At 34.4% G+C, this 25,063-nt stretch overlaps 3 protein-coding genes across 3 annotated transcripts; 2 read left to right on the top strand and 1 right to left on the bottom strand.

Annotated features, from left to right (window-relative positions):
* The first annotated feature begins 544 nt into the window (after nucleotides 1-544).
* LOC112734268 (ERAD-associated E3 ubiquitin-protein ligase component HRD3A) lies at nucleotides 545-5,666 on the top strand. The gene is made up of 6 exons (XM_025783518.3): nucleotides 545-1,201; nucleotides 1,364-1,855; nucleotides 2,283-2,498; nucleotides 2,915-3,238; nucleotides 3,368-3,610; nucleotides 5,131-5,666. Exons 1-6 carry the CDS (start codon nucleotides 638-640, stop codon nucleotides 5,350-5,352), a joined length of 2,061 nt encoding a protein of 686 aa, XP_025639303.1. The 5' UTR covers nucleotides 545-637; the 3' UTR covers nucleotides 5,353-5,666.
* Nucleotides 5,667-7,109: 1,443 nt separating this feature from the next.
* On the bottom strand, nucleotides 7,110-13,130 carry LOC112734267 (phosphoethanolamine N-methyltransferase 2). Its single transcript, XM_025783516.3, has 12 exons — nucleotides 12,810-13,130; nucleotides 12,597-12,715; nucleotides 11,619-11,756; nucleotides 11,358-11,495; nucleotides 10,886-11,029; nucleotides 10,470-10,580; nucleotides 10,222-10,363; nucleotides 8,875-9,155; nucleotides 7,915-8,076; nucleotides 7,775-7,828; nucleotides 7,603-7,677; nucleotides 7,110-7,514 (listed from the first exon to the last, which is right to left on the bottom strand). Exons 1-12 carry the CDS (start codon nucleotides 12,817-12,819, stop codon nucleotides 7,416-7,418), a joined length of 1,473 nt encoding a protein of 490 aa, XP_025639301.1. The 5' UTR covers nucleotides 12,820-13,130; the 3' UTR covers nucleotides 7,110-7,415.
* A 6,140-nt stretch (nucleotides 13,131-19,270) lies between these two features.
* Nucleotides 19,271-21,386, top strand: LOC140183648 (serine/threonine-protein phosphatase 7 long form homolog). The gene is made up of 5 exons (XM_072232112.1): nucleotides 19,271-19,698; nucleotides 19,797-19,991; nucleotides 20,074-20,116; nucleotides 20,258-20,398; nucleotides 21,186-21,386. The coding sequence occupies exons 1-5, from the start codon at nucleotides 19,271-19,273 to the stop codon at nucleotides 21,384-21,386; spliced, it is 1,008 nt and encodes a 335-aa protein (XP_072088213.1).
* The last annotated feature ends 3,677 nt before the right edge of the window (nucleotides 21,387-25,063 follow it).

Genomic DNA, 25,063 nt, shown 5'->3' with positions numbered 1-25,063 from the left:
CCATCTTGAGTAACAAGATATCCCCATCTTGGCTTTGAAAGAATTGGAAAGCTTTTCTATCAATTAATCAATTTCAAGTAGCACTAATATGCTTATAAGGGGATTTATGGCTCTACTACTTAGCAAAATCGAAATAATTAATAAGTAATTGCAAGAACAAAAAGAGTTGGTTCTACTTGTTTTTGGTCGTGAGCAGGTTCTAATTCAAGACCCAATAATAAAATTAACAAAGCCCAATACTAGCTCAAAACATAATAAAGGCCCATGTAGTGGGCTTAGGCCCCGTTTACTCACAAGCTAGGACGGTGGTTGACCCAAAACAAGAAGGGGATGACTCAAGACCAAAAAAAAAAAAAAAAAAGAAGGGGATGACTCATAAGAGGGAAGGGTGCTGAGTTGGCAGGATATTAGTGGTCGGAATAGCAGAGAATGCAAGAAGATTCCAGTAATGCCCCTGCCGCGGTGGCAACAGCATCTTGCCATGCCGCAACATTTATCTGAACAATTCATTCATAATCGATAGTAACAGTAGATGATATGACTGTGGGTGTTACAGCAGCGGCAGCGGGCACTTTCACATTCCATCAATAACTGTTTTGTGTGTTGTGTTGGTTGGTAGCTTGGAAGAAAAGAAGAAATGATGCGTGGGCGATCAAGGAGCGTGTTATTGTGCGTGTGTGTGGTGATAGGGATCTTGTGTGTGTTCCCAATCACTCTGAGGGCGCGCCCCTTCGTCCTCGTCCTATCTCAGGAGGACTTCAAGGATGCCCCTGCCGACGACTCATCCGCCGCCGCGGATCCCGAATCCTCCGCCGACTGGGATGACTTCGGCGACTCCGACCCCCACAAGTCCGAGCACGAGCTTGACCCCGATTCATGGCGCCCCATCTTCGAGCCTGATTTTCCCCTCTCTCCCAACCCTCCCTCCGACTCCGAGGCCCTCTACTACTCCGGCATCTCCAAGATCATGTCCGCCGCCACCTCTGCCGACGTCAGGCTCAGCGAGGAGGGCGCCGCTGAGATCGAGGCTGCAGCGGAGTCCGGGTACCCGGGGGCGCAGTCGGTGCTAGGGTTTTTGTCCGGAATGGGTCTCCTTCGAGAGAGGAGCAAATCAAAGGCGTTCCTGTACCATCACTTTGCCTCCGATGGTGGCAACATGCAGTCCAAGATGGCCTTGGCCTATATCTACACTCGCCAAGATGTGAGGCCCTTTCCTTTTCAATTCGTTGCTTATTTTGATTACTTCTTTTCCGATCGTTATGTTGTCATGTGCAAATGCAATAGAATAGATTTAGATCTCTTCATCCTGCAGTTGAATTGAATTGAATTTAGCGTGTTGATTGATTGACTAATTTGGGTGCAGATGTTTGAGAAAGCTGTGAAGATTTATGCTGAGCTAGCTGAAGTAGCTGTGAATAGTTTCTTGATTTCAAAAGACTCCCCGGTAATTGAACCTATTAGGCTTCACAACGGGGCCGAGGAGAATAAGGAAGCTCTCAGAAAATCAAAAGGGGAGGAGGATGAGGACTTCCAGATTCTGGAGTACCAGGCCCAGAAGGGGAATGCAGGAGCCATGTACAAAGTTGGCCTCTTTTACTACTTTGGCCTCCGGGGATTGCGCCGCGACCATTCCAAGGCACTCTCCTGGTTCTTGAAGGCCGTTGAGAAGGGAGAACCCAGGTCCATGGAACTTCTTGGGGAGATATATGCTAGGGGCGCTGGTGTGGAGAGGAACTACACAAAGGCCCTTGAATGGCTTACCCTTGCATCCAAACAACAGCTATATTCTGCTTATAACGGGATGGGTTATTTGTATGTCAAGGGGTATGGAGTCGACAAGAAGAATTACACTAAAGTAAGATGTCTGTCTTCATCTTCCTCTACTTTGCTTGTCTGATTGTTTCACTGACAGTCCTTCCTCCTCTTTCTCTCCCTCCTCCATAGCAGCTACTTGCATATTTAGCAATCAGCATTTTTTTATACAGTAATTCACAGAAATGTGTGCCCGTAACTGCACTTTTCCTTGGCTTTGATTGATTGTGAACAACTTATTAATCCACTTTGTTCACCTAATATAGTATCATCTTGAACTAATAAGTAATAACAGATAGATTCAGAATGATAAAGGCATGCCGTTGGATAGTGTTGCAAATCAAAATCGTTTTGGGAGGGGTAAGGTGGCAGATTGAGGGCTAACACTTGCAATAACACAGTGCATGTTTGTGTACTCAATATCATTATCATTGGAATTCACCTGTATATTCTCTCCTGTGCAATTATAGGCAAAAGAGTACTTTGAAAAGGCTGCTGATAATGACGAGGTTGGAGGGCACTATAACTTGGGTGTCATGTATCTCAAAGGAATTGGAGTGAAAAGAGACGTGAAACTAGCATGTAAGTTCTTTATAGTGGCTGCTAACCATGGTCAACCAAAGGCATTCTACCAGCTGGCGAAGATTTTCCATATTGGTGTTGGATTCAAGAAGAACATACCCTTGGTAAGGTTTTCTCTCTTCTTTTTATCATGCAAGTGCCACTTGGTATTTGCTGTGTACTTCCTGAAATCAGCTCTTTTCAACATACTATATTTTGGAGGATGTAAGAGAGAGATACATATATTTAGTGGAAAAGTAACGACTGTCAGTATAATTATATATTGATCATGTATGTAAGAACACTATACTATGAAAACCTAATGGTTTTGCATGTATGAAGTTTTTACTGATCACATGAGATTATATGTATAATTCATAAGAACACTGCCTCCATAGTTATTAGGGGCTAGAGGAAGTAGAATTCCTGGATACGAGCCAAGATTAAATTTATGAGTTGATATATTTTCATTCCTTAACAGTTGCCATAAAAGATCTCTTCCAATAAGTTTCCTGCTAAATCTTTTTTTTTTGGGTCTTAGGCTACTGCTCTGTACAAACTGGTTGCAGAGCGGGGTCCATGGAGTTCTTTGTCTAGATGGGCACTGGAATCATACTTAAAAGGTGATGTTGGCAAGGCATTCTTGTTGTATTCAAGAATGGCTGAGTTGGGCTATGAGGTGGCACAAAGTAATGCTGCATGGATTCTTGACAAATATGGTGAGCGTAGCATGTGCTTGGGGGAATCTGGATTTTGCACTGATGCAGAAAGGCATCAGCGTGCACATTCTCTGTGGTGGCAAGCTTCTGAGCAGGGTAATGAACATGCTGCTTTACTCATTGGAGATGCATATTACTATGGTCGGGTATGTGTTTTTGTATGAATTCGACATCTGCATGCAGTGTTTTGAATATTCAACTTATGATATGGTGCTCTTTCGCTACAACTTCTCTCCACTTTATCTTATGTTTTGTTTGTTCCTTCTGTTACTCAGGGTACTGCCAGGGATTATGAGCGAGCTGCTGAGGCTTACATGCATGCCAAGTCACAATCAAATGCACAAGCCATGTTCAATCTTGGATACATGTATGAGCATGGGCAAGGACTTCCATTTGACCTTCATCTAGCCAAGCGATACTATGATGAAGCTCTAGAGCATGATCCTGCAGCAAAGTTGCCGGTCACACTAGCTCTTACAAGTTTGTGGGTTCGTAAGAACTATGCTGACGGTTTCTTGGTGAGTTTATTTGGTTTATCTTCTGAAATACAGCATGGTTCATTGCCAATCAATATATTCTGTCAAAAGCGTAGATATATATGGACGGTTTTCTTTTCATTTTGGGTGGTTAAAAAGTCAACAGGGAATAAGCTAAATGTTGTGGAGAGGACAATGTTGTGTTCATTATGTAGACTGTGGACTCATGAGAAGGGATAAGATTAGTTGCAGATGCATTAGAGAGAGTTCAAATAGTGCCTATCATAAAGAGGGTAAAATACTAAATGGTTTGGACATGTGTGGAAAGTGATATAGAGGTTCTCATGTGGAGAGAGGTGAGTAGATTAGATGGAGAGTAGCCTTAGAGCAACGTGAAGATTACGGCCCCATTTGAATAACAATCCTTATGACTTATTTCAACTTTTAGAAGACAAAAGTTATGCTTTAAAGTTACGTCTCCGTTTGGTTGATGTATAGGATGAGACATAGACACAAAGACACAAACATTAAAGACATAGACATAAAATATTTGTGTCTATGTATTATGTTTTGGCAAAAATAATGAACAAGACACACAAATATTTGGAAAAGACTGAATTACCCTTCATTCAAAAAGGGTTTGGGGAGATAGGAGGCCAAATTTTGAAAATTTAAAAATTGAATAAGGGTAAAAGAGTAAAAAATTAGCGTCTCACAAATTGTGTCTCAGTGTCTCACCAAATTGGAGGTACACAAATTTGGTGTCTCCGTGTCCTCCCATGTCCTTGAAAATCTGTGTCTCACCAAACCAAACAGCAGACATGTGTCACTGAGACATGGACATCAACCAAACGCTACCTTAAAGCTTTATGTCTTGTTTGGCTAGACATCTTATAACTTCTCAAAAAGTCATTTGTAGTGGTTTTTGAGAAATTAAATATCTAGCTTCTCAAGAAAAACTTCCATGAATACACATCAAATACAAAATAACTCATTCATAAGTTACTTTTCAATGTTACTTTTACATGAATTTCTAAGCTATTTACCCAAACAGACCCTAGGACCTAAAAGATGGTTAAATTATTAAAAGAGATTTTATCCTAATGGTTTAAATATGAATATGATCTTGTGATAGAATACTGTGGCATCAACTGATCCACGTACTCGACACCACCTTGTCAATCAAGATTTATTTTTTGTTGTCGTTTTATGAGCTACTACATTATATTGGTGCTATATATGCGCATGTCACTATATTTTCCTTCATATGATGGACAATAACTTTGTATTCTTGGGGTAAATATATTTTTAAATTGTTGCTGCCAATAATAAGATTCTTAAAACTTTATTGTGTTGAGGTGCAGCAACAACAATCTTTTGCCCTAAAGGAAATACACAACAGTGGGCACTTGTTACTTCGTACTTTGTCTGTCCTTGATATCTTGCTCTATTGTCTGTCATTTTGTAGCCTTGCTCTTACTTTCAATTTGCTTCCCCGAATAACATTTTGGATTTGTCACTTTTCTAGATCCTAATTGCTGTGTTCTTATTGTTTTTATTAGGTCCATCTGATAGATTCTTTGCCAGAAGTCTATCCCAAATTAGAGGCATGGGTGGAGAATGTACTTTTGGAGGAGGGAAATGCTACAATTCTTACCCTTTTTGCATGCCTCTTAACTGTGCTATATCTCCGGGAGAGGCAACGACGGCAGGGTGCTGTTTTGGCTGGAGAGGTGGCACAGCAAAATCACCCTAATGACATCAGAGTGCCAGCACCAAATTAGTTCATGGCGCTACTAGCCTGAATCAGGTATAAGAGTGATTTTGTTGGCCTTGATTTCATGTTCAATATATCTCTTAGAGGGTGCCAGGTTCTCCTTCCTCTTAGGTGGGAGGAACTAACTAGCTTTAGGGAAATTTGTACCATAGGGAACTTATATTGCGGAAATAAGAAGTGAATTTGTAGATATTCATCATTGCTTTTGTGAGGGAATTGTCAGAGCTCCCGTATAGAATTACTTTGATGATTTTCCTTTACACTGTAATTTCACAAATCAGGATATAACCTATTCAGACTTCATTTTTTCTTGGTCTAAAAGTTGCAACTTGCAAGTGACACCTGTGACTTCCGGCCCCCCAAAGATAAGTAAAATGGATAAACAAAGGTTGAAAGATGTTTGTGTTCATGAGGTTATTTCTGTATGTGATTTGAGCCAGAAGTTTACACTTCAGAGCGTGGATCCCGTTTGGTAATTGATGTTCCGCGGTATCAGTAGTTCTCCACAATAGTAATCAAATAAATCCATTGCATATTTAACGTTCAAAACATAGTACGCTTATGGCTGTAACCATTCGTTGTCTCTATTCTGTTGGGTTCGTATGATTCTTATTTAGGTAGTGTTTAAACTTTAAAGTTGGAAACTAATGATTCAATATTTCTTTTTCCCTTCTAAGAACATCTGTTAGGTTTGAAGCACTTTTATTTAAGGTTTAATTATTTTGTCAGTCTTTATAGTTTCACCAAATTTTTAATTAGATTTTTTATATTATATCTGATTTTGTAACTAAGTTTTTATCATGACAGAAATATTAAAATTAACGAAATATTCTTTTAAATTATATAGAATATTTAGTTAAGTATTAGACATATTTGTTTTGTTTAATGAAATATTCCATTAATTATAATATTTTTGTTACAACAATAATTTAATTACAAAATTTGACATGGTATAGGAATTCAATAAAAAAAATATAGAAAATTAAAAATTTAGTGAAGTTATAAGAGCAACTCCAATGGACAAGAAGTTGAGACTTATTGTTGGAGAGATGAGGAAATGAATTCTTACACAACTTTTGAGGAAAGTGAGTCTTTCTAAATGGGGACTCATATTGTCCAATAATAATGTCATTTAGCAAGTTATTATAAAAATAAATAATTATATAAAATTTTAATTAATTAATAATTTATATTAATAATTTAAATAATAATTAATTAGATTAAATAATTAAATTTTTATTTAATTAATAATTTATTTTAATTATTTTTTTATATTAAGTAATTTTAAAAATTTGTAATTTCGAATTATATATTGTATATTTATTATTATATATGATTTTTTTAATATCAATATTTTTTAATAGTGAATTATTTTTAAATTTATAAATTTAAATAATATTATTAAAAAAATAATTACATTAATTTTAAGTATTTTAATTAATTAATTAAATAAGATCACAATAGAGACTAAAGTTAGTTCCTCCTAATGGAGAAGAGAGAGATGCTTTGTTTTACTATTTATAAAGCTGATATAAATTTATTTTTTATGACAAGTAGGCCATAAATAGAAATTGGAATGAGTTTCTTAGAAATGGTCTAAGGACTAACAAAGTAATTAAATATTTATTTAAATACGAGTCAGACATGAATGGTTTCAAAGAGTTGCATCGAAGAGAATGGTACAAGTGGCATGGTTAGATTTAAATAATGTTTGGGAAGTATTTAAATGTCTCTCGTCACTCATTATAAGGGACAAGGAAAGAGTAATTTAAAATCATCCCTCTCCTTCATAACACAAATGTATTAAAATTTGTCAAACATGACCAAAACTTCTTAATAAAACGCACAACTAGAAAGTTGCATACTACTTTGCCATGGAAGCCGTAAGTAAACGTAATATTCAACTCCATGAGCAGACTCTCTATGTTTGTTCTTAAGTCTTAACAGCATAATACATAATTTTTGTCCAGTTATACAAATAACTAATAATTATTCAAACTATTATCCGGAAAACCGTGTTGATACGGTACGCAATATAGAAGGCATTAGGAAAAATAAAAATGCATCACATCACTCTTTCTTCGCCATGAAGAAGCCCCACTTCTGCTCTCCAGATTCACCCCTGTTCAGTTTTCCCTTCCACCTTTTAACAGTTTCATTGTAGTCTTCCTGAAAAAAGTCAAAATCCTGATAATATCTGATGCTTCACAAACTACCTCAAAACTCAAATCATTAATAAAAAGAATGAGAAACCCACCTCGCTTAAGTCATCAATGAATTCATTCTTCTTTTTCTCAAGGGCGTTTAACTCCTTCTGCAGTGTTTCCACAAACTGAACCAGACAATTATTAAAATTAATAGTCATACAACTCGAGGACTACGGCAACCAGAAAATCACGATGCCAAGTAAATTATGGGGTCAAACAAACCAGATTAGTTCGATCCTCAGCAATGACATTAACGAATCCAGCATTCTCGAGCATCTGACGATTTTAAATACATAACGTTTTGTCAAACAAATAGACAAAAACAAGACTGATGATGTTGGCAATAGCGCTCGCAACCATACCTGCTCATACGTTTTAATGTCATGGAGATGATATCCGCCTCTTTTAATGTAATCAGCGAATTCTACTGATGGATTTTCAGCATTTTTGCAGTAATCAGTAATTAGAAGTATACCACCCGGCTTCAGCCACTTGTGAAATGATTTAAATAGTGTTGGTTTATCCTGTATTAATCCACAGTAAATTGCAGAAAACAGATATCAGAGGCATTAAAAATAAAAATTAAATGAACTGTAGGGGGAAAAAAGGCATAGCATATATTCTCAAAATCAAGAGGTCTATTTTTGAAAAAAAGTACTTGTTCTTTTATCTTTAAAAAAATCTTTTTTAATTAGCAAAAGAAGTTATATTTGGATGGAAAATATAAGTAATTTTTCTAATATGCAATCCATGAATTTTTTTTAAAAAAATTATATTTTAAAAAAGCAACATATTGCTAAAATAAAAGATCTTTTTTTGCTTTTTTTTTTTTGAAAAAAAAAGTACTTTTTAAAAATTGTGTCCCAACACCCTTAAAATTATGAGTAATGACTAGGAAATCTACTTTATCCTCCTAATACATAAATAAGTGAACATTCAATATGTTATGTTTTTAAATATCAAAAAGATAAAACTATTCAAAACTTTTTTTTATTTAGAAATTAGAAAGATGAGTTAAGACTCTTAATCAATTTTCTATACATATAAAAGTACTTTCTTTAATTTTTGTTTCTTTTTAAAAAAAAAAAATACAAACGAACATATTTAGTAATTTAGAAGGCAAACGAATGAGTTAAGGTAGAGGACTCACATATAAAGCTAATATTTAAAAATCGTTAGATAATTTGACATGTTTAATTAAATTATTATTTAACAATTTTCAACTATCATGTGAGTTTACAAGAAGCTTAATTTAAAAAATAATAATAATAAAAATAAAAATAAATCAAATTGAAAAGGAAAAATAAGGTTTGGTTCCTTACTTTAATGTGCAACAGAGCATCACGACTGTAGATTATATCAAATGTGTTCACTGGATATGTTTTTCTAGTGCAATCGGCACATTCGAATTCAACGGGGTATTTGAGTCCAATAGCACGTTCAATAGCAAGAGAAATCATATTTATGGAGAAGTCAATTCCAACAACCTCAACATCAAAATTTTTAGCCATATAAAAGTCACTTCCACCAACACCACAACCAACATCCAGAACTTTCTGTCCAGGCTTTAGTCCCAACTTTGCCACAAGTTCCTTTGTAGTTTCTGGCCAAGCAAGAAACACAAACACATGGAGAAATAAAATAAACGATGTGAAAGTAAAGAACCGTCAAACAAAAAATCATAATCCAAACAATAGGTTCTTCATAGAAAAAATAATATTAACGATAATGCTTTTTGGTGCAAAGAAATTCAGTAAGGAACAAGTTAAGAATGGCTAGTAGCCGAGTACTTTCTCTCTTCACCACCACAAGTTGATTTCGTCAAATTTTGGTTATTCATGTTTATAAGACTTCCAAGTTGTTACATTTTGTAAAATGATAATTTTCTTAGCATCACTAACCAAATGTCCCCAAGTCGAATATACTACTCCCATCCACTAGTAAGTTTCTGTTAAGGTTTTCACAATAGGGTTAAGAAATCATTAGATTGACTCAAATGTAGAAAAAGATCAGCTAATTTTGACTAAATTACCCTTTACATTTTTTCATTAATGTATGAATACTATATTAAATTGAGTTAATAAATACAAGGGTAAAGCTAGAAAAATATCAATTGATGCTTCATAGATATTCACAAATTCTAAATAATTTAGGACAAAAAGTTTTGCTAAGGACAGTTAATATTGGACAAAGGCAGTAATATATTAAGAAGCTAAGTCAATTATAATGATATTAAGTGACAAGTCAAAGAAGATCCAATATTCAAAATAAAAAGATTAGAAATACTAGATTTCACTTTTATTTATTGTCACTGGTAAATCTCTTTCTTGTGCACACAATCATTCTCCTATAAATCCAAAATCAATCTACATTGTGTTCCTAAAGGCAAAAGAGGTGACAAAACAGATTAGAACTTGTAGTCATGGAACAATAACTTAAATGACAAGTCAACCAGTAATGTATTTCAGCTTTTGCATGAGCAATATAATGATTTGATGCTAGTTTAGTAAGTGCACATGAAACCTTTCAACAACCACAGCCAAGTAACGGTAAGGGAAGCTTATTCTTGCAAAGAATAAGATGTTTTTTGACACCAAGGAAGATCATTCTTCAATTTTAACGAAAACTAAATATATCTGAGATAGCAAGGTAAAAATGTAAAAGCATACCAAGTCCTCCGACACTCACAAAGCCTTTGCCATACACATGCTCATATCGCAAAATACTTTCATTGCTATACTCAACTCTATCCAAGAATCGCTGGAACCCCTTATCATCATGTGACCTAACTTTCTGCCATATCCAGCAAATCTGTGCAACAGAGATATTATTTATGCATATATATTGTCAATCATTTTGATAAGCTGAATTTATGATGACTAAATCATAAAAACAAATAGAAAATGAATCTTGTTACCTGGTTTTGATTCTTCTTATTCCGAACATAAGCTCCGATGCATTTACATCCCACAAGAGAAAGTTCAAAGGAATTCCCAGTATTATCACTCATGCAGCATTCTTTAAATACCTGCATGTAAAACAGATATAGACAGATAAAAAGAATGTGTGATCAGTTTCCCAGTATTCTAAACAGAACATCAAGAAGATGCGGTATAACAAGTTGAAGACATTTTTGCTTGCAATAAGGATTAGGGAATTGCATCTATGAAGACAATTTCTTCATCCGACTGATTTCGAAGTCAACTAATTAAGCAGATATGGGACAACGCGCATTTACTCTGCCCTTCTTCATCAATGCATACTCAACATATCATCTCAATTTGCAGAAAGAAAAAAATTAGGGAGTTGGGTTGTGCACTTCAAACAACAAACCTTTGTGTAATATCTGGGCTCCCTGTAGTGAGTAGGGTTGTATTTTCTCTTTGAATCTCCAGATTGGTGGAAACAAGATTCTCTGAAAAATATACATCCATCATCTTTTAACCATTTTATCATCCTCGCTGCTAAGCACTCAACCTAAAATGAAATTGAAGGAAAAATAAGCATCAGGTAATGGTATGAAGCCAGGTGCACCTATAGGAGACAGATAAAGGAAAAAATTCATTTGTAAAAAATAGCAAAATGAGGAGGCCAGAAATAGAACAGATGAATTAATAAAAGCCATTAACATTGACGTTCAGTTTAATTTCACAACTGAAATTGATATTGGAAATTTACAAACTCCTTGTAATTAATTTGGAACCATGTACCACTACTTCAAGCTGGTACATCCTGTTTATTTTGACGAGCCTAACTGGAAAACAAAATCACAAAACTCATGTACTTCAATAATAAGAAAGCTGACCTCATTGTCTGAAAGGTACATAAGCAACCAATTTGAGAATATCACATCAACTGATCCTTCAGAGAAATGCAAGTCTGGAGATGTGACATCAGCACACATGAACTTGACATTCTTGTGGTGTCCATTAATGCTTTCATTCTACAAAAATTATGGGAGATAACTAATTCAGGTTACCTGACAATGGGTAGAATTAACAAAATTTGTTGCCCTGATCTAAGTATAAACCATCAATTTCCAGAGTATCAAAAAGACCACGCTTACCTTCTTTATTGCACTCTCAATAAAGTCCAGAGCAAGCAACTGGCCAGCTTTCTCAGCCAATTCACCAGTAAATCTTCCAATACCTGCTCCAAGCTCTATAACTGACTTTCCTTCATAAGCTGGTAGCAGGGACAGTACCTATGTTAACAAAAATAGATGAGTTGAAAGGCACAGACGTTGACTACCAAAAGAAAACAGAAAAAATGAAAATGATAAAAGGTGGGGGAGAAAGATATGTGATAGTGGGATACTGGAAAATATTTAAATAGAAATTAGCGATTTGCTTTTGCTAACTGTTATGAATATCCAACAAAGTTTTAAGCTAAATGCAGTAGCATGCATGTGTCGGTGGGTGTTGACTTGATTCTGTATAAAATTAAATTCTATCAGAATTGATTTCAAAATAAAGTGATTTATGTTTTCTTAAAAGGATCTTGATTCTTGGCATAATGTGTCACCTTCTCTGGTTTGTTTCAATTACAGCTCAAAGCTAAAACCTAATTGTGCTTACTAGTTTAACTTCTAAAACAAAAGTTGATACACAACTGAAATCAGATTTACAGTATTTTAAATATTATTTTTACAAATTTATTTAAATATAGGAAAACTGATTCTTTTTTTTTTCCCCAGTATAAAAAGAGTGATATTCTACAATTTCTAATGATAAATAAAAAACCCTAATTCTAGAGGTAAGCATTGTTTTTTTTTTTTTTTTTTTGATAACTTGGTAAGAATTGATTTTGATCTTAAGAAACCAAACAACTTATAAATATAATAATAACAGTCAATTCTGGTTTAAAAGTAGCAAGAGAGAGTAGTCATACAATAATGTGATATTAGGAAATGAAGTTGAGGAGAGAACATATCTGAAATGTTTTAATATTTATATTATTAGGAAATTCAATCAAAGATTCAATTAAGTGAGCGCAAGAAACCATTGATAGAACGAGCCAGTGAATCCAATGGAGGTTAATGTACCTCAGGTCTCTCCTCCTTGTCGAGATCGGAAGCATTGGAATCGAGCATCATGGCCTCCACCGATAGATCAGCCGAATGCTCGATCCAGTAGGTTTTCTGAACTTCACGCTCGTCCATACCTGCAATGGCAGATGCAAATGAAACGCAATTGATTCATGTTCATGGAATATTATTAAGTAGAAGGAGAGTGAATGAGAAGAAATGCGGTTGGACCTGAAGCCATGGCCGGCAGACACAGAATGGAAATGGAATTGAAGGGGAGAAGAAGAATGAAATAGGTTGGGTGAATTGTGTATGTGTGCGAAGATCTAATAACTTAAGAACCCTCTATGGCAAGACGAGACCTTGTGAAGCTCCTTGATCTTCGGTTATTAGTTCTCCCTCTTTGCTGCATATGATATGATATCTCTCACAACCTCACAATACACATTTACAAACGGGCCTCCTCTCTTCTCTCCTCTCTACTCTCCTCTCCCTTACCCGTTTTATACACTGCACGCTGCACAAGCCTTTCTCCTAGCTTTTCCCTTCTTTAATCTTTATTTATTTATTGATTTTTGTTAAATGTTATTGTTCAAGAGGAATGCTAGAGGGTCATTAACTTTTGTGATGTGTAGATATCAAATAGTCATCACTGATGATTTTAACAGTGTGAGATTGACGTGAAATTTTATTTAATGGCTCACTCTTCTTTATTGATTACATGCTGGTCAGAATTTAACAAAGTTGCTGACCCCTAAATTTTTTCATTGTTCAAAATGGTTTATAAAATAAAAAATATTGATTTTTTTAAAAATAAAAATATCCCGAATGAATTTTTAATTAGACAATTTAAATTTCAACAAATTTTAATATTAAATAAGTTTCTGCATCAAAAAATATTAACTCAATGTCTAATTCTTTATTTTATCAGATATATCAGGTTTTACGTTGAATTTTAGTAAAAATAAAACAAATAAATTTTTGTTATTGTTTAATAAAAATATAATAATATTTACAATTTTTTAGATTTGTTTTTATGTGGATAAATAATTTGATATGAAAAAATTGATTTATCTAATAAAATAAAAATTTTAAAATTAACTTAATAATTAAAATTTGTTAACAAAATTAAAATACTCAGACTAAATTTTTTTAACAAACTGATTTCGAATATTATTTTTTAATAATTTAATTTAAAAATTAATTTGAGATATTATTCAATAAATTAAAGAGAGAGATGGAAAAAAAGGAACAAAAAAAAAATCAGAAATGATTCTTTGAGAGGGAATCTGATTTGGGATCCAACAATGCCAGTGGACTGTCGCCACGTGCATCCGCATGCAAAGCAGGAAGGCCCGTCTGACTCGTGTTCCTTAGCAATCAATAATTAATAATTTAATATTATAACCGATTCGATCAGTTTATTTGTCCAGTGTAAAAATTTAAATATTATTTGTGTGTATATAGTAATTTATTAATTAATAATAAATTTTTAAACAAAAATTAAATGTATAATTTATTAATTTTTAATCTGTCAAAATTAAAATATATTATGAAAAAATAATATTATTATCATCGCACGACAATATAAGGCAATGTTTTTAGGTATTTACTAAATTTTAGTGTAAATTTAATTATTAAATTTTATAATATTTTTTAAAATTTTAAAAGTGAGACAATTCGCAAAAATTGTATTATATTTTTAAAAATATAATACACACACTACATTTTGTCAATAAGTATTTTATACTAAAATTTGGCCAATACCTAAAAAAATATAAAGAGTGTTAGAGGATCAGTACTTTTTTTAAATTTTGGTTAATATTTAATTATTAAAAAAAATAAATAATTTTACATCATTAAATATAATTTTATATTATTAAAAATATTATTAATAATTAATTGATGGCTAAAAACTACAAAATCTGCTAACCTTCAAATTTTCTCAAAAAATATATGACAATACAACGTGTCAGTTCATCCCGCATTTAGTTGTTTCCGTCTTATTTTGTTAGGGTATATCTATGGACCACAAATCCACTATTCACTCCTTTTCTTTCTTTTTCTTTTTTTTCTCTTTATTACACAACTTACACGAAAATAAAACTTTAAAGTAATTCATGCGATTAATTAACTTTCATGCATCAGAGTCGTTTAAGATTTAAATGGTATAAAAAAATATAATTGAAATTGACTATATACACGTTGATTCTTTATTCGTTTTTCTGTTATAAATTATTAGTAATGTGTCCCATTATAATTTGATAACGTATAATAATATGATAATAGATTGATTAGTGAGACGTGAACGATTATATCATGTCTGGCAATATTATTTATTATGTGTTAGTTTGATATTACTTATCGCGATATTATTTGTTTGTTTATAATAATCTATCATATTATTATTACAAATGTATCAAATTAGACCTTAAATATTTTTAATTTTGTTCTCGATATTTTAGATAGAATTAACATTTAAAGATAATTTTGATATAAACTAAAAATATTAGGGACAAAATTTAATACAATTAAACATTAGATGTATTTTTGAAAAATACCATAAACATTAATACTACAACAGAAATAGAAAATGACGATAAAAAATTGGAGACCTTTCACCTTGTCGTCGCAAAACAAAACGGTAGAAAAATGATCTCTTTGTGTGCCGTAACATCAATGGCGATTGCATCAAAAAAACATCGCTAGGTAAGAATCTAATCATAATTCAATTTTTATTTTGTCCCTTTTTATTTTATAACTTTTAATTGATTCTTCCCTAAATTTACAGAAATCCACGAAAATCTTTGGTAGTTTTATCCTTTTTATTATTATTATTATTGTTATGTTAATATGCTTGTCTTATTTTAACTTAATTAATAAAAATTAAAGTTTTATTACTATTATTATTAATGTAAAATAGGTTAGAGATAATTATCAAATTTATTAAAATAATATTTAATTTTGGTTGTTATTATTAACATATTTTAGATATTATTATTAGTAATTATTATACAACATCATATATTTTATTTTAGAATAATATGATATCTTTCTCCTATTATACTAATATATTTTACTATTATTAATGTAATGGTGTGTGTGGTTCGAGAATAATTCTTAAAAATTTTAAGATGAAAATATCATATGTCTATATTTAGTTCAAAGTTTGAAAAACTATTTTCAAGCAAGTTTTATTTTAGGGAATTAAAAATTTCATCATTTCAATTCCCACTTTGGTATATTTGATTCCCATGAAAATAGAATCTTTATAACAAAGTAATACTTGAACCACACACACCCTTAGGCAATAGCACCGTGAAAAAGTTCTATTATTATTATTATCATCATTATTATTATTATCATTATTATTATTGTTGCCACTAATAAATCGTGACCGAGATTTTTATAATATTCAAAATTTTTTGTTTACAAATTGTTGGTAATAATTTATTTATTTGGTTTTCATCAAAATTAGAAAAAAAATCGTTATTTACAATTTTTAAACAATGTTTTGTTTTATTTGAATTTGTTATTCATGATTTTTTTACTCTAAAATCTAAATATTTAGTATCAATGTATTACATAAAAATATCATAATATTAACGTAAATTACTCTTAACAATACAATATAAAAAAAATTAGCCTCTGAATATACTAATTTCTCTTTTTTTCATATATTTAATACAAATAATTATAAATAGTTTCTAAAATTTTAAATTTTAATCATACAATTTTTTTCAAAAAAAATTAATATTGATTAAATTTTATAATACATAAGTATGTTATTTTAATAAAAGAATTATTTGCACGATCAAGCAAAAAAATTGCAGTCTCCTACAAGTTATAGCTCAAATGGCGTAGTCTTCTCATACTCAAAGTCTCCCTATCTTCGATAAAAAAAAAAAAGAAAAGGAATCGCAGTCTATCAAAGAAAGTAGATCACATGCATGCTTGATGTTCATGACCTAACCGAATGCAAGGCTAGCTCAGCTCCAATGGAGTATACCTCGAAGCTCTGAAAAGAAATGGAGATCCTTTTGAAGACTATTATGAATACAGAAAGCTCATAGAAAGATTGCTGTATTTGACCAACACAAGAAGAGATATTTGTTTCACAATGGACAAACTAAGCCGATATCTTAATCATCGGCAGCAGCTTTGAAAATTTCTAAAGTACCTAAAAAGTTGTCCAACTACAGGACTATTTTTCTCTTTCACCTCAGATCAAAATGTTGTAGGTTTTTCAAACTCCGATTGAGCTTCATGTCATGACTCAAGAAGATTAGTTTTAGGCTACTACATTGATATCATGGAAAAGCAAAAACAAATGACTGTGGTGAAGTCTTTCACAGAGACTGAGCACATGGCATCGACACTTGCAACATGTGAGGCACAGTAGCCATATAATCTATTCAAGGAATTAAATTTAAGACCAATTAAACAGCAAATTTCATAAGAACAACCCTCAAGCAAATCAAGCATAATTTTCATGCATTATTATTAGATTGATCTTAAATTTTTTAAAAATTTAGCTGTCGATTGTATATTTGATGCAAATCGAAAATTTTTGATACAAAATTGAAACAAAATAAAATTTATGGGTATTTTTAAAATTTTTATCAAACTTTAGGGACAAAAAATATATTTTACCCTTAGTTAAATTAAAGTTTACCAAAGTGTGAGTCTTAACTTTATTAGTTAGGTGATTATTAGTTAGTTGCAATTCTCTTAGAGATAGTTAATGTTAGTTAGCTGCATTCTATTAGACTGGTTACAAGTGGTTAGCTTGTTTGAAATATTCACCATTTTACTGAAATCATTTTCTCTTCACAAGCTTCTCTCGTTTAATTCTCTCTCACTTCTATGAGAGCACACATAAATTCTCATCTCTAACCTCTTTTTCATCATCATGCATATGGGAATGAAATTTGTAATTTTCCTATTGAATCTTGTTTTTTAATTATTTTCTCTAAAAGTTTCTAAATTCGTGTTTTATTACCATTCAATTTCGAATCTTACAGGACGACAAACGTTAAAATTTCCAATAAAAGCTCACATGAGAAAATTATGTGCCTAGCCTTTTGATTATTTGTTATTATCTTTATTTGGTATTATAATATCGATTTAATTTTTTTGGGGTTACCAGTATATATATATATATGAGAGAGTTCTATTCAGAGGACGGATTCAAAAATTTTTTGAAGAAGGGTCAAAAATTAAATATTTATATAATTAATGTTATTATTTTTTATTATTATTTTTAATAAAAAATTATTAATAATAAGTGTTATATTAAAATAAGAAATTCTACTAAAAAATAATAATTTTATATTTAATATCATTCATAATAATTAACATTTTAATTTTTATTTTTTATTATTATAAAAAAATATAACATGAATAATATAGATCAGTTAGTTTGATATTTTTGATACATGCGTTTAAAATAAATTAGTAAATAAAATATGTAAAATATTCATATTAATATATAATTTATTTAATATGTTATTATTTTAATATCATAAAAAAATAAATAAATATTGAAATAATTTAATTTTTATGTATATACTTAGATAAAATGTATATTTAAATTAGATGAAGGCAAATATTACCCAATTTAACTAAAAGAAAAAACATTATATGGATCTCCTAAAAGGATATTTTTATGTAAATCGAATGAGATCTATTCGAATTATAAAATCCAACACTAATTTAAATTAGTGCAATTCGAATTACTAGAAAAACTGCAAATCGAAAGGGTCCAATTCAAATTATGCATGGACGAAATCTTGCATTAAATCGAATGTGATTGAATCGAACTATGCGCAAATACCTCACTAATTCGAATTACACCCAATTTTGAGCACATGGTAATTCGAAACAAGCTGTTTCGATTTGCCCATAGTTACTAATTCGAAGTGGGTTCATTTGAATTACCACCAAGGAGCAGCCTAAGGTAATTCAAATTGAACTCATTCGAATTACCCAATCCTTACCCTATAAATATAGTTCGAGTTGAACTCATTCGAACTCAATTTCAAACTCCTACCTCACCAAATCCTAGAGAAAACACCATCCTAAAACTGCAAGAAAGTGTTCAACATTCGAATATTCCATTGATGGGGGATAACTAGGACCGACTTTATCGTCTGGATGGAGTGACTCATATAGCTGATGTCATCAATGAAGAGGTTAGTGCGCACATTTTTTTCGAAAATATTTCATGTGTTACTTTTTTTTTGTTTCTTATAACGCTAGTCATTATTTAGAATGGTCAAGTTAGATAGAGTTGAGACACCAAAAAAAAAGTTATATAGAGTTGTTCTATTAGTGATTTATTAGTTTTTAGAAATTCGACGGAGCAATTTTTAATTTGGATTGTGATTACAAATAAGTAGACGAATATGAGTAGTAAAGATAGTGGGGGTGCAATTTATTTAGAGTCGGTTTTTTGTGTTAACATTAAACTTAGTCGTTAAAGTAAATTTTTTTGTTAATGTTATACTATTTTTTATTACACTCAGCTTGATGTTTATATGATGTATTTGAATGCGTAACATTATTTTGTTGCGTACAAGTTGTATTCTTGAATTAAAACATGCATTAGTTGATAATGTTGTATAAATATGTTCCGAGATGAGCGACAATCTAATACATTTTTTATGCAGCCCCATCGATGTATCCTGAGCATGCGACGGCAGTGGAGTATGCGCCTGGATGAGAGGATCGTTTCGTATTTGCACATGGTCGGTTTATACCATCTTGCGAAACTAAACGAGACCTGGTTTAGGTTGGATAAGCTGCTAGTTAGTGCATTCGTGGAGCGATGGTGTCCAAAGACGCACACGTTTCATATGACGTTCGAAGAGTTCACGATTACACTGCAAGACGTGGTGTACCAGTTAGGGCTGTCGATCGATGGACATTATATCAGTGGTTGCCTGACAGATTTTCAGATGTACATCGAGGGTGGTCGCCCAGCTTGGATGTGGTTCGAGGAGCCGTTGGGTGTATTACCTCCTGCGAACTGCATCGACAAGTTCGCAGTGAAATGCAGTTGGTTCCAGGAGACATTCGGAGAGCTTCCTGATGGTGCCGATGAGGCCACTGTTATGAGGTATGTCCGGCCTATATCATGATGCTGTTGGAGACTCAGCTATTTGGCGACAAGTCCGATACTCGCATTCACATTAGGTGACTGCCATACGTAGCCAGGCTTGAGGACATGGGTGGGCATAGCTGGAGATCAGTTGCTCTCTCATGGTTATACCAGTGCATGTACTGCGTGGCGAATAGACACGTGGTGAAGTTAGTCAGACTGTTACAACTGCTTCAGTCATGGATCTTCTGGGGATTCCTTGCATTCAGACCCGATGGACATGATATGTTCGGCTGGCCTTTGGCCACGAGGTACTATTCTATTCAAATGCTTTATTTGTCATAATTATTTGGTGTTAGCTTCATTTAGTGATAATCTGGGTTTGGGTTACAGGTGGTCAGGTCACAACCCTACAGCGAGCGAGAAGGGACCTCGAGTTGCGAGTTAGAGGCTTAGGATAGATCTCTTACAGGCTGGGGATGTGAGTATTTCAACCACTCTATATAGTTAAAATCTTTTTTAGATTAGCAACATTGTATATTTAACGATGATGTTTCATATCTATTTCTATTCACAGTTCATTTGGATGCCGTATAGCTCTCATGACATAGTTCAGGTAGTGCATCCGGAGATATTGGAGCCTCGGCATGCGGCGTTATGGAGGTTCGTGACAACGTTGATATATTTTGCTGTCATAGAGTGGCAACGGGTAGATCGGGTGCTACCGCAGTTTGGTGGAGCATAGCCTCGACCCCGAGCCATACTAGACATCGACTTCTTTATGTCGAAGGATGGCAGAGGCGGTGATCGGTGGTTCCCATACAGCTTGTAGTTTTAGCCATAGTTATCAAAATCGAACCGGTAATCGACCCGGTGAAGCTACTGGGTCACTGGGTTAGTGGTTCAACCAATTGGTCAGTGGTTGAACCGTTTGACCCGATAATAATTAAATAAATATATAAAACTATAATACAATGTTTATTAAAAAATAAAAATTAGTGTTTAATATTTCATATTATTTAAATTTAAATAAATTATATATAAATTTCGTTAGCTCGTTGCTTTAATGTGATATATATAATTTATATAAATTATTAGCCTTTAATTTAATAAGTCTAATTTGAAAAAAATAATAAAAAAAAGTTACATGTAGATAAAATTAAAAGTAAAAATAATTTGTTGATAAAAAATAAGAAACAATCAAAATTTTAAAAGAGAAATAAACATATATAAGTTGAATTACATAAATAAACATGTGAGGTTAAAATTATTCTAATAAAATATGAACTAATGTAAGGTTGCAAGTTTGGAGCATTGCTCATGAGAACTTGGTTATTATATATTCTATTATTAGCATATAATAGAATAAGAGCATGCCTGGCTTAGTGGTACAAGAGCTGCAGCTTTACACAATCCTTCTAGGTTCGAATCAGGCAGACCACCGATTCACCGGTTTTCTGGTTGAACTGGCCGGTCTAGTCTAGTTCTGATAACTATGGTTTTAGCACCTCCATTGGGACAACCGGGAAGATCATGTGATTCGGTTTGATGTTGTGCCAGGCCCAGGTCCGTCGCATGAGTTTCTGGATTGGTGGAGCCAGCATGGCAGGAGATTCCTGTCACCTGAGCTCTTCCTTGGTGACCCCAAGACTGTTCCTATTCCGGTCGAGGCAACTCAGCGAGATCCAGGTCGATTTCTGACATAGATCGGGTGGATGATGCTCTAGATAGGCGTCGAGTTGAGCAAAGGTGGGATCATGATGGGCTGACAGTGGGATGGGGAGTGGACTTGGAGGAGGTGCGCATGGCGGAGGTGGTAGAGGATCCCATGGTGGAGACTGATATGGTTCTGGTGCGGGTGATGATTTGGGCAAAGGCAGCAGGGGAGATTGAGGAGGACCGTTCGGTGATTACTTTGTCGGTGTCCCCAGTGATTACCAGGCGGTTCATGAGAGCCAGACATGGGTTAGTCCAGGTCAGCTTCTATCAGACCTGCTAATCAGTGAGGGTCTTGATGTGGACTTTGGAGGATCACACATCCTGGAGGAGATTAGCGTCATTATGCAGGAGGATGGGGGCATCACGTCAGAGATCATATGCTACCGGTCCCCAATCACACCTAGATGTGGACCTGAACGAGCCTTCATCAGTCCCGCTGCAGAAGCATTTTGCTTTAGGTGGAACTCCTCCGTCCGCATACACAATTCCCCCACAGGCTGTCGCAGGACCGTCTAGACCACCCCCACATTCTGAGGCAAGACTGTCGGTACCACCCCCACATGCTGCACAGGAGGATGATGCAGATGGAGACAGAGAGGATGACGAGGTGCTGCTTGCCCAGAGACGCCAGAGGATCCAATTCCAAGTTGGGCATATGCCTTTCTCCCCTTGCGAACAAATAGCTCGGCCAATCTCTCGTATGTGGACTTCACCAGTGAACAAACTAGAAGGTTCCTCACACCCTTTAGTATTAAATTCATACTCTTGGAGATATTCATCACCATATGTTCGAATCTCCTACCCTCATCCCGATGCTGAGTCCACATCGCATACTCAATCCTGTTAGCCCAGTCACACATGACAGGGTCTTTAGTTCGTAGAATAGCAAACCAGTAATCAAATTTCACCTCATTCTTGACATATGCCGCATTCACCAGAAGCCTCCGTGCATCATTGCCCTTAAAATTCAGGACAAAATTTGCAGCCACATGTCGAATACACAGAATGCATGGTATGCAGCAAGTGGTAGCCAACCTCCGTCGGGAGCCTCAAGTGCCGCCTTGATCCCGTTGTGCCGATCTAATATCACCAGAATACCCGGCTGCGAAGTCATGTGCTAGCGGAGGTGGGATAGAAAAAACGACCACGACTCAGCATTCTCACCCCCACCATAATACCCGGCTGCGAAGTCATGTGCTAGCGGAGGTGGGATAGAAAAAACGACCACGACTCAGTATTCTCACCCCCACAAGTGCAAATGCAATAGGCAGGATGTTGGAGTTCGCGTCTTGGGCAATCGCAACAAGCAACGTACCCCGTATTTGCCGTACAACTGTGTCCCGTCAATACTGACCAACGGCTTGCAATGCCGGAATGCCTCAATACACGGTAGGAATGTCCAAAAAAGCCGGTGAAAATAGGCTTGTGACTGGTCCACTTGCCCACCCACTCGCACAGGACTCGTCCTCAATACTGCAACACTACCAGGCATCGTCATCTGCACACCTAAGACCCATCACGGCAACTCATTGTATGACTCATCCCAATCTCCATAAATCCGTGCTACGGCCTTCTGCTTAACTAACCAAACCCTCCTATAAGTTAGTCTAAACCCGAAATGTGCCTCTGTTGCATTCAGCAGTACTTTGATACACACGACTGCATCAGCTCTACCATTGGCAGTATGAAGGCTGAGATCATATGATAATCAAGACTCCTGTGATCACTCGAGATCAACGTGGCCAGACAAGTATGAGGTCTATTATGCCGTTTTACCTGCCAAACACCTCTACGATGGCGGAGACTGATCCTAATCAACCATGTGCACCCGTTACCAAATTCCTTAGACTTTCTAAAGTACTTGCGATAATCGGATTCCACCACTTTGTACTGTACCCCGCGTTAGATGCTATAGGTCTTCACGCTTAACACGACCTGCTCTTTGTCTTGAAACTGCTGACCAACCTGAAACTCCGCTAGACCTCCGATACCCTGTGTATTTCTGGCACCAAATCCAACAGGTTTTCCGGGAACCCCTGCTATCTCATGGCATCCAAGTCTAAAGTTGAAAAGTGGGGGAGGGGTACTGTTGAGTCCCTGAGCTGGACGTTCCACCAGCCCCAACTGGATTACTCGCTGCTATGTCATCACCACTATCATCGGCAATGATATCTGGCTTCACATCATAATCGTCATTACCATCCCGCAATACATCGTCTATACCATCCGGTATCCCACCCTGTAATGAAGCCAACGCCGTGTTAATAATACCAACTTCTCTGTCACCACTGCGGTTGAGATCAGCTGCGAAGGATGGGGAGGCAACCACCATTGCCTGAGGTGCAATCATAGGCACGGATGAAGAGGCACCAACAGGCCTCGAACTAGAACAGGCTATCGTTGCTGGAGTTTGGGGGTTTCGGTTCAAACCACCTGAGCTATAGACTACATCTACAAGCTTGGCCAACAGTTTAGGTGTCCTGACCTCGAAAAATTGCTAACGACAATGGAATAGAACATCCAAATCCTCGTCACTCCCTATGACAAACGAATCGTATTTCACATTATCTCACAAAACTGAAATCGGAATGTGATAGAATAACTTCTCAACCCATTTCACGCTTTGTAACCCCAATTTTTGGATTATAGAATTCAGGAACTCAGCAAAGCTCGTTGTAGATTTCAGAAAAACACTGAGGAGATCTTTACCAGTAAACCTAATACCAGAGCGTGTTTTTTTCTTAATCGACCCTCTATAGTGAACCAACGCTAAAAAACTCTCCTCACTAGCCATTGTGTTTCACTCTCATGGGAAGAATTCACGTTCACATCATATTTATATACGTTGGGGCCTACGTAAATCAAATTTACCTAGTTCGATTTACATGTTTATGGTAATTCGAATCTGTCAAATTCGAATTATATAAGGACAACTATATTTGTAAATCGAAACAGATTGTTTCGAATTACTAAGGAAGTCCTTCCATGCATTCATAATTCAAATTGGACCCCTTCGATTTACAATTTTTCTAGTAATTCGAATTGCACTAATTCAAATTAGTGTTGGAATTTTTAATTTGAATGGGTCTCATTCAATTTACATAAAAGTGTCTTTTGGGATCGGAGATCCATGTAACGTTTTTTCTTTTAATAGAATTGAGTAATATTTGCCTCCATTTGATTTAAATATGCATTTTACCCTACTTTTTTACTATTCAATTATAATTTGTTATAAAAGTTAAAGTATTTTTTATACCATAATAAAGTTAAAAAAGATTTATTGATCTGATCAAAATGGTTGGCCTAAAAAAATAATGCATTATTAATGTTTAAAATATAAAAATTGGAATTTGAACTCAATGTCATGAAAAAAAAAATCTTTTAATTAACTACTAGACTAACAACTCAATTTTAAAGTTAAATGTATCATCATATAATATATAAAAATTTTAAAATTTTCCACAGAGATCATGGCCTCCACTGATCCTCCTCTAAATCCCCCCAGATCCTATTTGCCATCATTTTAGTAATAATATATACAACACATAAAGATAATAAAAATTATTATTTTAATTTTATTTTAATATATATTTTATAATAATAACTGATTTTAGTGTAAATTTAGTCTAGTTTAAAGATAATATATATATAACTAATAACATTA

This window comes from Arachis hypogaea, chromosome 3 (genome assembly GCF_003086295.3).
Source record: "Arachis hypogaea cultivar Tifrunner chromosome 3, arahy.Tifrunner.gnm2.J5K5, whole genome shotgun sequence".
NCBI classification, from domain to species: Eukaryota; Viridiplantae; Streptophyta; class Magnoliopsida; order Fabales; family Fabaceae; genus Arachis; species Arachis hypogaea.
The sequence above is the reverse complement of the archived record's forward strand: the minus strand, read 5'-3'. Positions and strand labels throughout refer to the sequence as shown.